Below are 13,740 nucleotides of genomic sequence, written 5' to 3'. Positions count from 1 at the left end.
ATCATGGAAAAATTATTTATAATTATCCTTCCATTTGAATGCATGCACTTAGTTGGGGATTCGTTTTAACAGACTTGTTCTTAAATGGTAGGATTATTTTAAATTCATGGAAATATCATGGAAAAAATATTTACAATTATCCTACCATTTGAATGCATGCACTTAGTTGGGGATTCGTTTTAACAGACTTGTTCTTAAATGGCAAGATTATTTTAAATTCAAGGAAGTATGGAAAAATTATTTATAATTATGCTACCATTTGAATGCATGCACTTAGTTGGGAATTCGTTTTAACAGACTTGTTCTTAAATGGTAAGATTATTTTAAATTCAAGGAAATATCATGGAAAAAATATTTATAATTATCCTACCATTTGAATGCATGCAGTTAGTTGGGGATTCGTTTTAACAGACTTGTTCTTAAATGGTAAGATTATTTTAAATTCAAGGAAATATCATGGAAAAAATATTTACAATTATCCTACCATTTGAATGCATGCACTTAGTTGGGGATTCGTTTTAACAGACTTGTTCTTAACTGGTAAGATTATTTTAAATTCAAGGAAATATCATGGAAAAATTATTTATAAATGTGATATTTTCGCGTACAATATGCAACTACTACGGAATTTACGTAGTTTCAGAAAAAGTGCATAGAATTAATAATATTTTAATAGATTAAAATGAAAAGAATTTACTTCATCACTACATATAATAATTTAAACATATATAATATATAAACTTATATAGTATATACGGGATATACATAATACGAGTAAGAAGGATCTTGTTTTTTGAGGTAAATTCAAAACTACAAAGTTGCAATATTTTAACATTCAAAGATCTGGACATGTGTATATTACTGTTCGTTACATATTTTGCGTCGTTGTAGTAGGTTTGACATAACGTCAAACCTACTACATGGGTTAGTTTGATACTGTCCCTTTTAATTTCAAAATCTACTGCAATGTATCAAACATAGAAGCATAGTATGTGATTGTAGAAAATAATTTAGAAAATTTTATTTTTAGGTAATGGTTGTTAAGCCTATTTGATTTGGTATACAATTAAAAGTTAATAGAAATTTAAATATGATCTTAAAGTCTCCCTTAACTAGGGCTTTCGGTATCTTTGTACTTAACGAATTCTATGAATAATTGGTTTGTTTATGTTTTATTCTGTTTTAAATGCCTCTTTGTTTAAAAACATTTAATAACACTGGGGAACAAATGACTTGATCTTGTATAATTTAGGTGATGGTATTTCAAATCTGAAATTAGTTTTGCACCTTAAACCAAAGATTTTTTTAATGACAATTTTAGTCTATTTTTTGTCGAAACGTACAATAAAAACGTTATATATAACAGAGGGTTATATAAATGTTGCGACAAGGTAGTTAGGACGTAACTAAGTAATTAAAACTGCATAGCAAACCCATGTCCGGAATTATCGTTGTACGCGGCTAGAGGCACATCAATATGTTCTAAAGTATCTGGAGTATGACGACATTTCCGGCATGGGTTACTATACAATTTTAATCCCTTAGATGTGCCCCTAGGAGTTAGTCGCAACTTTTAAACGACCCCCTGTTTTATGTAACGTTTTTAAACTTGCACATTTCGACAAAAATTAGACTAAAAATGTGATTTTTGAAGAAATCTGTAGCTTGAAAAGGGAAACCGGTTGCATACTTGATATCAGCAATATTGTTTCTTAGTCTAATGTTGAGTCATTGGTCGCGGGAAAAAAACATACAAGCATAAGTATTTTAATAAAATATAGTGTAAATTGGATTTATTATTGACCAAGCATTGCGGGAATAAAAATCGATTGTATTTATTGTGTCATTTCGTTGTCTCGAAATGTTTATAATTGGTTTATATTTCCCGCTCATAAAAATAACAATTAATCAGAATTTTTAATCAATTACAATCAATGCAATATTATTTTACATATAAGGTGGGGAAGATGCTTCTATATTCCCCCGGCATAAAATGAAAGTTTAACTGCGCGACCGTAATGGGTCATAAATTTTACGCCCTTATTCAATTCATTCTTTCATCAATGCCAGTCTCTTATTGATCACCTCAGATTCTGATATATTATTGAATAAATTTCATTTTATTGCTTCTGGGATGATATAGAACGTGAAGTAAAAAATCATTTCGCTCGTAATTTGCATCTTAATAAAAAATCTAATATTATTGTCCTAGATTGGAAATTAACTACGCCTGATGGTTCTGATTCTCTTATAATTAAGACAAGCCCGATTTCTCGTCACGTTTTATGAATAGTTAATCGAGGTGACTGTTTGTTGTTTAAACCCGTCAAAGTAGTTTACGATAGTTGCTTGTTTGACCTTTCATTTTTTGAGGCTTCTCCTTAATTCATGTTAATTTTGTTATGATATGAAAGTTGTATAACATCTTATAAACTGGTTATTCCTTTTCATCACCTTAACCTCTTCGACATCAAGGCCCTACCCCCTATACAGGAATGTATTTCGAATTAAATTTGATTAGAAATGATCTCATTAGAACAAAATAAAGGATAACACACGAAGCGAGTAGTGCAAATAAGGTGGTGGTCTAAAAAAACATCGAACGTAAACATAAACAAGTAAGGTGGGGGGGAAAAAAACTAGTTACCTTATTCCACAAACACTGTAAAAAATTCCGGATCAAATTACGGTAAAAAGTGCCGTCACTCAGGGTGTTGGTGCCATTTACCTTAAAATCCATTTTCACCGGAACCTGTTATAAACAATTTTTGGTAGAAGTTAACTAGTGATGGTCTGGCAAAAACAAGATTTAGCCCAGTTTAAAGTCATTCTTTTTTATTTTTTTAACTGAAGGTTTGATTATGGCGAAAAGTGGAGGAAATTTTGATTGGCAAATAATTTTGCTTTCACAGTTTAGAAAACAACCGTAACTTTGTTTTGTCATCGGGCAAAGAGCTTATGTTGAAATTTAACTTCTTTAAGTGGTGTTAATTTTCATTTGCGATAAATTCCTTCTAGCCTACTTCTAGCTATAAATAATATGATTGATTTTATTCTCTGATTCTAGGGATCCAAAAAGCAATTGAAACTTCAGAGATTATTAATAATTTGACCGAAATTTCAAGCTCGGAGACGAGTTCATAAAATTTGTGAAAATCAAAAATACTTCATAACTTTTAGAAAAGCTTAACTAACTTTTAAACTTAACTTTTAAAGCTAACTTAAAAAAAATAAATAAATAAATAAATAACCTTTATATATTTGTAGAACTTGTTGTTTTCGCAGTTGAGACGGTTTTAAAATTTATACTCGGAATCTTTTAGACAATAGTATTGCTCTAATGTTTGTGAAAAGTGCAACACCATGCAAATAACTGCACGTGACGTCATCGTATGTAAATCGTGGCATTTGCCGATTCAGAAACCAATCGGGTTCGACACACAAGCGTGACGTCGCTTACTGGTATCCAATAAATATCTGATGTAAATCACATGGTTTGGTCTTATCACTTCACTTCTTTACAAGTTGCTAGTACCTAATTGTCAGATATTAATGAAATTTATTCCACATATATACAAATAGTGGTACAAATAAACGCTCGCAATCACTTTAATCCTAATCATTTGCATGTCTCTTACCTCTTCATGTAATTTTGGTTCAATTTGCATAATTCCTTCGTGGTGTTGTAGTTTCCATAAACATGCGTGTAAAATCTATTACTTACTGTTCTTTTAGCAGATTTATATATATAGCACTTAAGCTGAACTTACATGTTTCACTGCAAAGCTTATTAGAAACTGTTTCTTTTATTGCTCACAACAAACGACATATTTTCGTAATGGCACTAACGTCTAAATGTATCTTTATTTATTTACTGCTATTTCTTGTGACAAATGTTTTTTATAGTTTTTTTTTTCTCTCCCCTTCATATGGAAACCTTTAGATAAATCTGCTACAACATCTGTGATTGAATTATGAGCTTAAACTGACAGCTAATATTATCTGCTCTTTCATAATATAGTAATTCTTCTTATTCGTTATATTAATCTTTAACCCTAGTTAGGAAAACGTAATTTTTTTTATAAAAAATATTGATTTCACCATTTTGTTTTCTTTTAAATTTAATGACACGCAATTAGTATAATGAATTTCATTAATTAAGCAAGTTTAGAATGTTGTATCCCATACTTTGGTTAAATTGCACAAAAATCATACCTACTTGATTTTTGGTCTTAAATCATGCTTATTTTAGGCAATTATATTTTATATTTAATAAATGAGAATTTCATTTAAATTGACAATTTATATGTGAAATTAAATTTAGAATTTTAATCTTGATAAATGTTATTTTTAAGTTATTAGTTTATTTGGGAATTTCGAATCGATAATGCTTTTAAAATCTTTATTATATGCAATGCGCCATTGCTTAATGCTTTTATGATTAATTCCAATTAAGGAGAAATATATCTTTGTTGCCACTTTTTACTTCTATAAAAAAAATATTTAACATTCTCTATTCTATTATAAATTTAAGGAAAATCTAAAATTCTCTTTATCAGCTTTTTAAAAAAAAAAATCTGGAATTTCCGTGTAAAAAAATTAATTCCTAACAATTTCTTAATCTATTCAAATGCTGTACAAGTTTCCTAAATTCTGTAAACAGTTTCAGTTTCGTGAAAATCTGTGTTTTTGCATTTATTTTAAGCAATGTTTGGTATAAATAGAAATTTATAATTAATGGTGATTTCGGATATTGCTTCTGAATCAAAGTTAGTTCAATAGGCAGAAAGTTTGTCTAACAATCTTAAAAAAAAGAATTAAGTTTGTGAAACAAACTCAACATAAATTTATATGTTTGTTTAGCATGCACACCTCCTATAACAAAAAATAAAGGTGTAAACAAAGAATGTAGCGTTTTGTGAAAAAAGATTGTAACAACATAACTCTTTGTCGTTTAGACAGCCGTCTGTAAAAAATAACGACTACGGAAGAAGAAAAAAAAAGTCATGCAAGTTTCAGTCATCAAAACTACCTTAGCAGCTGAGACTACATAGTTGAGGTCTTGTCACACAATCGTGAGAGAGTGGTGAAAGTTGATGATTTTATTCTTGGCTTTTATCACTCGTGAGAGCTGCACAGCTGTCGGTCTTCGGACTTGTAAATGCCGTCAACATTGTCGTAAAAATGATCATATTTTTTCATGTCAAGATATGAGCCTTATTTAAATGTAAGTCATTTGTCTAATCCACCTCCAGACACAACAGATGAAAAATGGCATTATTTAGATTGTACAACATAGCTGTATTCTTAGCAAAACACGGCAGTATTTAGTGATTTGAAATGTTATGAATTCTGATTTTTAATCCTGATTGTATATAAAAGCATTCATCTTCGAAACATAAATGTTAGTTTTTTAATTCCACCCCAATTGGTTGATTTTGAAATTTACGAACTTTTTTTTGTTCATGAGTTTTTAATCTATGTTAGCATATGGTACTTTTGAGTATAAATTGTGGGTTCGCCAAAAAGTAATTTCAATTTTCGTTTGCTGCAGTGTCATTGCATCATTGCAAGACATGCTGTTGCAACTTCAAGTTAAAGAACTGCTTCTGCAATGTAGTTAGTTATTCGTTCACCTTGTTATTTGTTAATAATTATTAAAAAGTCATTTGAAAGCATATACTTCAGGGGTCTGTTTAGAAGAAATTTGGGTCCGTTGACGGACCCTTCACAAAATATCTTTTCATAAAAATGGACCCTTCACAAAATATTTTAACTTAGAAACGGACCCTTCACAAAATGATTTTTCTTTTGATCGGACCCTTCACAAATTTGTTTATCTTCGACAGACGATTCTTCCATTATTTGTCCGAAATGAATATTCTGCGTTCAGTAGTATAGGCTAAATACTAAATAGTATTTGTATGTTGCATCTCTAATTTAGAAGCAGTAATTGCTGTTTATTTTTGAAAATTCAATTTTTTTATTATAATTTTACAGTGCTGAGCATAATCTTGTATCTATTTGCAATTTAAAAGCTCCTTGAAAAAGTTTTTTGCAATAACCGGACCCTATTTGCACAAATTCATAAAAGCGGACCTGGTTGAAAGAATGTGAGTAATTTTTTCACAATTTCACGAAAAACGGACCTTTCACAAAATGTCTGGACAGACCCCTGTACTTACATATTACGATTATAAATATTTTATGGATAACACGTTATCTGTGTACATGCTAAGTGTTACCGTACTTTATTTCCTAATTGTTCAGTATCTCTTCGGATACGTTGTAAGATTGCGGTTATAACGGAGAAAGAAATTTGATTCTTAGGAATATTATATTAAAAGTTAGATTAGCTTACTACTGTACTAAGAAAAATTTTGTTTTTTCTACCGGATTAAGCTCAATCACACTCGGCTAAGACTCTAGATAACTGCTTTCTTTATATTTTTCTTGTCTAGTTTTTATCGTGTGTAGTTTGTCACCCATCTATCAAACTATCGTTAAGTCAGGAAAGATGTCAAGACAATGTCGTACGAGAAAGAGTTAAAACTTTAAAATATTTATTATAATAAACTTCAATGTTTTTATTTACTAATCGAAAAAGTTACGTATTTATTAAAGCATTTTTATTTATTAAAAAGTTCTGTAATTAATATTTTTTTTTCTTTTGATTTTCAGATTTCCCTCTGTACTTCGTGAACAAAATACAAGAAAAGGTTGATTCCACCAGAAGTGAGCTGCTTCACTATGAAGCAAAAAAGGTGAAACCTTCTTCAAAATGACATTAAGTGCTAAAGTGTTGATGGGGCCATCCAGTAGAACATTGCATTGTTGATTTTGTTCTTATTTTTTAGTTTTACTTCTTTGCTATCTGAAAGTGGCCATCTTTTTTCCGAAAGAAAATTCTCGGCATTTGCCTCTTCTAAATGTGCCCTGTTAGATAGGGTTTAAAACTTCTTTATTTTTAATTTTTGTGTTTATTTGTTTCAACTTAAGGAGTCATCCTGGTACCCATACGCAAAAAGAGGAACTCCACACTCGCCATAACGGAGTCCCCATACAGTAATTACCCGACGGACTGTTGTCCATCAAACCACATGAACATGATGAACCCACCTGGACAGTCCCCGCATCATGGGGATCAACATCACATGATGGGGATGATGGCGACCCACCATGGTGGTATGGCTAATATGCAGCCTATACAGCAACCTCATCCACAGCAACAACACCAACAACATTTTTCGCCGCCTGGTGGTGGACCTGTTGGTAACCGCAATTGTGCGGGTTGTGGAGCTAAGATAATGGACAGATACCTTTTACATGCACTTGACCGCTACTGGCACAACGGGTGTTTGAAATGCTCGTGTTGTCAAGTGCTATTAGCGGACATTGGTACTTCTTGTTTCACAAAAGGAGGAATGATCCTTTGCAAAAACGACTATCTCAAGTAAGTTGCTTTGCTTTTTTATGCTTGTAATGTTTCATATTATACTTACTAAATCGCACTGGCTGAACTTGAAAATGTTTTGCTTCCGAATACTATATGAAATAACTCTGCTCTATTTCCAAAACTCAAATTGCAAACGCTCAGATACTCCATAAAATCGTATGGGAAATCTTTTAACAGTTGGTAGCTTTTGTGATTCGTATATTTTTACCCTAGTTCTTTAAAGTTGCTTGCTTTCGTTTACTTTCTTGACATGACTGTTATCAAAAACACTTACATCGAATTAGAGTCAAGAATTCACATTGTTCTCCATGTCGCTATGCTATTAGAGCAATAATATGAATGGTGACCACCTCAAGAACTGCCCCATTTATTTTGAGTTTGTAATGCAACTCTTTGGAGGCAAACATTTATTTTGACCTTTTTGCTTCCACATCATGGTTGCTCAAAAACTAATGACAGAGATGAAGCAGACAAGCGTCAGTTGAAAATATCATATTTCAATAATACAATATTTTAGTTTAGTATGAAAACGTGCTTAAACTTTTATTTGTCTATGGCATCCTTTACTGTTAGTGTTTAAAAAAGTATAAAAATTTCTGAAATTTTTATATATTGTATTTCTAGTGACTTAGTCATAGCTTTCAAATGAAGTTCATTCGGGAATTTCCCAGTTTTCTGAATTTTATTTTGGCTAACTTGTTCACACTTTAAAGGAAAGATGAGTCTTTTTAGAAATGAAACTTGAATTTTATGAGCGATTTTTCAACGCTATTAACGCTTTGTTATCTTATCTGAACTTCCGTGTGTAAGTATATTTTATTCTTCATCTTATGCCAGAAGGTAACTTCCAGATGCGGTGATGCGTGTTTCTTTCTTTTTCTTACTAAAATGTTAAATTTTTAAGTCTGGTTCTAAGTGTATTTCGCTTTTTAAAGCAGGTGCTGCATTTTCTTTCAATTATTTACAACTTGGATGTCTGACTATTTGCACAATATATTTTATTTCTTCTTCGCAATGAAAACTCAGCAAGCGAAATTAGCCTTTTGCTAACTCCTTCTAGCTGTGCTTATTTTCCGAAACAGCAACAGGAACTCATTCATCACACTTAAATCAGCCTAAAAGCTCGCGACTATATCTTGCAGCCCACTGGCAACTAAATTAGGCACATAAATCATTAAGAAATCTAAACGCGAGCCATTCCCAGAGACTGCCAGGGTTTGCTTTTCAATTGGAGACAAAAACCTGAATGATTATTTGTTTCATCGATTGCTCCCCCTTTTTTAATGAATCGTAATTACTCTTCAGCTTTTAATCGCCATTAATAACGGCCCCAGTCCTAACAACTGCTGAAGGAGGACAAAGTGCTTCTCTTGTTAAGGGACTAATGAGGATTCTATCGCGAAGCTTCCTTAGGATTAGAGGGGGGACCCTTACACTTTTTCCTGCAGCAAGGCTATTGGATCCCTGCCCAATTATTTCTTCTGAAAAAGTTTTTCTTTCCTTTCTATTTGTACTTACTTTTTTGCCTTCATTCTTGCCGTTGGAGACAAATCTTGACCCGATTTATTTTGAAGCCTTTCAAAGAGATTCCCCACCTCTATGTCCCCTCCCCCGCCTTGTTTCGAAACCCACGATATGTTTTGTAAATATACACTATTTTCTCGAAGAGGAATACCCCCTTAACGAATGAAATATCCTACCTTTACCTGACTTTTTCAACACAGCTTATTAGCCGTATTAAAGCAAAACACTATAATGGAAAAAGGTTCTTCAGTGTCTCCTTTTATCATTTTTTTTTATCCTATTCTTATTTTTTCCTGAAAAATTCCTCATTTTATATCCCACGCTTTTGATCTCCAAGACTAGTTAAAATTGGCTTTTCCTGTAATGTAATGGTCTCTTTTTTTATAAATATATGTGTATTGAAAGAAAAATCAAATTTATTCTGTTAAAGATTTTAAAGTCTTAAACAGTTAGTTTTATAAGCTTTTAAAGATTCGCCCCCCTCTTTCTCTGTTTATACTTTTTCAATACTTATACGTGCTTGTGGGTACTTGAGCTTGTTAACAAAAAGCTTTTCACAAGAGGGCTGATCAAAAGTATTGGTTTGTCTGTTATTTATTTACTGTTTTTCTCTAGAAGCTACTCATACCCATTAGTGTTGTGATTCTTATAGGCTCTTTTCAAATTCTGTCTTTGTTAGAAAATTCATTTGAATAATAAGTGTTTACAGCTTTAAAAAAAGTTCTTCAAAGAATTAAAAAAAAGAAATCCTTTGAAATGAAAGTTTTTATAAAGGAATCAATTATCATGGTTTATATATTTGAAATGGTGTACACCATATCAATATTATCGGAGGTCTGCATGAAATTTTCTTGAAATGATAAAATATTCCCTTAAAAATGTATTTCGATCTCAGTACTTTGATAAACTTATCCTGTTTTTGAGTTTTTTTTAAACTTGAACGATCAGTCAATGCGACAAAAGCTCTAATTTAAGGCTATTATCTGAAAACATTATGTTAAACTTTATTTTTTTAAGGCAGTTAGTGCAAAAATAAAAAATTGGCGTTACATAATATTTTTTTTTACTGTTCTTATGAATAAAGTTAGCAGAGCTCTCGCATAAGAAGGATCGTTTGCTGCCAGTTATTGTTCGCATTAGAAGAACTTTTTATGGAAACGCCTTATACTTGCTGCTGGAACATTTCAGTAGCTACAAAAACTACTCACAGTGCCTATAATTACCTTACTAGGATGGCATAGAAATAGACTGGCACAATAATATAGAATTTTTAGTAGGATATTTCCTAGGATTCGCGGTAAGTTTTGGCTAATAAAAAAAAATATATATATCAGCGCTGCTAGAAGCAGTACAAAAATCTACATCATACCAATGCAGGGAACTGCAAATAAACGTTATTGCTCTTGTGTGGTGTCCAAGTGGAATAAGACAAGGGAAAGATATATTTATTGCTTTTTTGCGGGAGCGTAATTTGCTTTGCTCAACGCTGTAAGCTCGCTATTGAAATGGTCCTTAGCTAAAAGAAGTTAGCATTGCAACCGTTACTGGGGCCATTATGTGTACACAATCCAACTCTGATGGCAATAAAAGCTATGCGAGCCATTTTTATCCACCTTTCACTGCGGGAACAAGAAACATCTAGGAATTCCTAATAAAAGGAAAAATAAGGCATAATTCGCTATTTTGCTATCACATTGACGAATTTACTTGAAAATTTGATGCATTTTATTATAAAGCTGCCGTCACAAAAACGTGAGTTTTATGTTCATATAAAACATTTATTATATATTATTGATAAATTTAAAACAAAAATTTTTATGTTCATAATGTGAGATATGAAAGAAGAGGAAAACTTTACCTGTATACAAACTGAATTGGTGAATCTATTGATGTTTAAACTTTTTATACAACATTTACGATCAATCATTACATTACTACACTCATAAAAGTACAGTTTTTTCTCTTTAAATTTTTTGTAATGCAATGCGTAAAAACAATGCCATTAAATGATAAAATATCTTTGTTACTATTGACGACAAATAGTTATGAATTGGATAAATTTAGTGCAATATTTCATAGTGAATGTTAGGTATGATAAATCTTTAAAAATATTTGTGTGTTTTTTGATGTTAAAAAGAATATTAATGTAATTAATATTCATGAGATTATCAAACTTAAATTAGCTATCCATTTATTGATAAACATTCATTCAAAACGTTTCGACTAGATACGCGATCATTGCCTTGTTTCCCGAGTTTTAATCTTAAATCGCGTTTTTTGTTCTCCATAAACAAAATGTCTTGATTTAGTTGCAGCATTTAACTTATATGAGAAGAGGAATTACAAATTTTATATTACATTACCCAGAAATAAGTATTTTTAAATAAAAATAATAAAATACTGTAGAACCTGCTACAATTGACCTCCAAAAGACGTGAAAACTTCATTAATATGTAAGATTTATGTTCTCAGAAAAATCGGTTCAGAGGTGAACTAAGTATCGGTACCTTGAACCATATTACCTTACTGATTTGCTGCTACCTATATAAGATGTTTAACTAAATTTCAGTTTAAGTTCAACCTCGATTAGAACTACCGATATTATTTAATTTAGTAACTGGTTTGTCTTTTTTCAAATCCTCCATAAGCGCAGCTTTCTTGCTTAACTGCATACTTGATTACTCGTCTCTTGCCCTACTTCGCAATAATATCTCTTAATAAATCTTATTATCAAATAAGAATACCTCTATTTCAGGCTTTAAGAAGATTTGGGGTGATTTATGCAATATCCATTCACGCAACTACTTAACGCGGTATAGTGAAGATTGCTAGAATCATTGCTATAAGATAAATATATTTTGTTGACAAATTGCAAAGACAACAAAAAGAATTAGTATTTTGATATTGAATACTTCCCAAATGCAGTAAAACCTGTAATGATTGAAACTCCTCAAGTGCAAGGAAACTTAAATAACTACATTCAAAGACATAACTACGTTCTACATTTAACTCAATCGTTCAAAAGTGCTACTGTTCAGTTGATTGTCAAGTTTTCCAAAGTTACCGTTTGTGTTTAGTTTCTGTTGTGTCACGTGATTTTTTTTTCCTTCTGCTTTTTAACCTATTCAATACAATGAGTTGGCGTAGTATTGAATGAGTATTTAGTTGCTACTGTGTCACATTACTTTTTTGGTGTTTTACAACATATTCAATACAGTGCATCTGCATAGTATTGAATGTGCAGAAGTTATGCATTTATCCTCGTTGCTTATGATTACTCTACTCGATTAAAACCACCCAATTGTTTAATTTAACGACTGGTTTGTCTATTTTCCAAATTCTCCATAAACGCAGCTCTCATATTTAACTGCACATTTGACTTTTCGTCTTTTCCACGCTGGCGATAATCTCTTTTATTAATTACTTTTCCTACAACCAAATCAGAATATCTCAGACTCTAAGAAGTAAATATCATAATTCGGGTGCTTTATGCAATACTCACACACTCAACTCGGCTTAGTGAAAGAATATCTCGGGAAATAAAACCGAACGAAGCATTGCTATAATATCCATTTTGCTATCCAAACCGCGAAATGGTACTGTTCCATCCCCCTTCATCCCATCCCCCTTTTCCAATTTCCCTCCCAGCCATTTCGAACCTCCGGTTTATTCCTCTCAGCCAATGAACGCCATGACATTACTGGTGCGGGCAACAATTACTGCCTACATTATACATTAGTAAAGCGCCCTCCTACGCCCCTCCTCGCCGTGCATGGGGCTTGCCGCTACAGGCAATACTCGTAATGGGCCCCGGCCTCTTCCTAATCACAATAACAGCTCGAAACAATTTTGTTAATGGATTAATAAGCCTAAATCACTGCGCAAAGTTTTCGAAGGCCCCATGGTAAATACATGAATAAAATAAGAGGGTGCTGGGCTTTGCTGCTTAGGAATTGTGTGGGGGGTACTAGTTTCATTTTCAAATAGGGGGCGCTATGCATCGTTTTGAGGCTCTAAAGTTTTCGGTTAAAATGTAAGAAGATATGTAGGGATTGCACGACTGATTCGAATTGTCCAGTTTCGCGATCACGTTCATTTGATGTGAAAAATGAAGGATATTCGTAATTTGGGAAATTGCTTCTGCGTCTTGTTTAAGAGTCAGGATTTTTTTTCTCTTCCTTTTAAGTTTTTGATGTATTGCTTGGCTTATATTTATTTAACAAATCATCATTTAATTGGACAATCGGAACTAAGGTTTTTTTTGTTTTGTTTAATGTTGTTGCCTGTGTTGGCTAACAGCAAAACAATATAGACCGTTTCTTACGTTTTCGTTTATTTAATTAGATTATTAGAAACATCTTTCAAAAGGAAGACTTGCGACTCCAAATGTAGCTTAAAACTTTCTTGTAAAATATATCTTATATCTTTAAAATTTTGTTTTGTTTTCGGACAAACAGTGTGTAAAGAATCCTGAATAAACATTTGTGATAAATAGCAGATTCATAAAATGTTCCAGAACAGGAAGTTCCTGTGCACAGCATGTCTAGAAGCATATTGCTAACTTTCAACAGTCTTTGTTTTGTTTGTTGACAAACCTGAGTTTCCTGTATGGAAACTGAATTCTTAACTGAACCACACATTTTGTTAATTTATTTATGGGAATTAATTTATTATGTTCTAGTCATTTTATGAACGTAAAGCTCCATAATAAGTCTCAATTTACCACCCTGAAACAATGATGAGTCTTAATTCAGAATGTG

The 13,740-nt window shown here is 32.0% G+C and overlaps 1 protein-coding gene across 3 annotated transcripts in view; it reads left to right on the top strand.

Moving 5' to 3' along the window:
- Positions 1–13,740, top strand: part of LOC107440625 (LIM domain transcription factor LMO4) — a 174,720-nt gene that overhangs the window by 83,739 nt on the left and 77,241 nt on the right. For all 3 annotated transcript variants that reach the window (XM_021145355.4, XM_043048119.3, XM_043048118.3), the window contains one exon: positions 6,682–7,453. In XM_021145355.4, the coding sequence (XP_021001014.3) occupies positions 7,101–7,453 (353 nt within the window). In that variant the 5' untranslated portion in view covers positions 6,682–7,100. The remainder of the gene's footprint in view (positions 1–6,681; positions 7,454–13,740) is intronic.

The sequence above is a fragment of the Parasteatoda tepidariorum genome, chromosome 10, assembly GCF_982258835.1.
Source record: "Parasteatoda tepidariorum strain Cologne lab strain chromosome 10, Ptep-v5.0, whole genome shotgun sequence".
NCBI classification, from domain to species: domain Eukaryota; kingdom Metazoa; phylum Arthropoda; class Arachnida; order Araneae; family Theridiidae; genus Parasteatoda; species Parasteatoda tepidariorum.
This window is presented reverse-complemented; position numbering and strand designations above follow the sequence as displayed.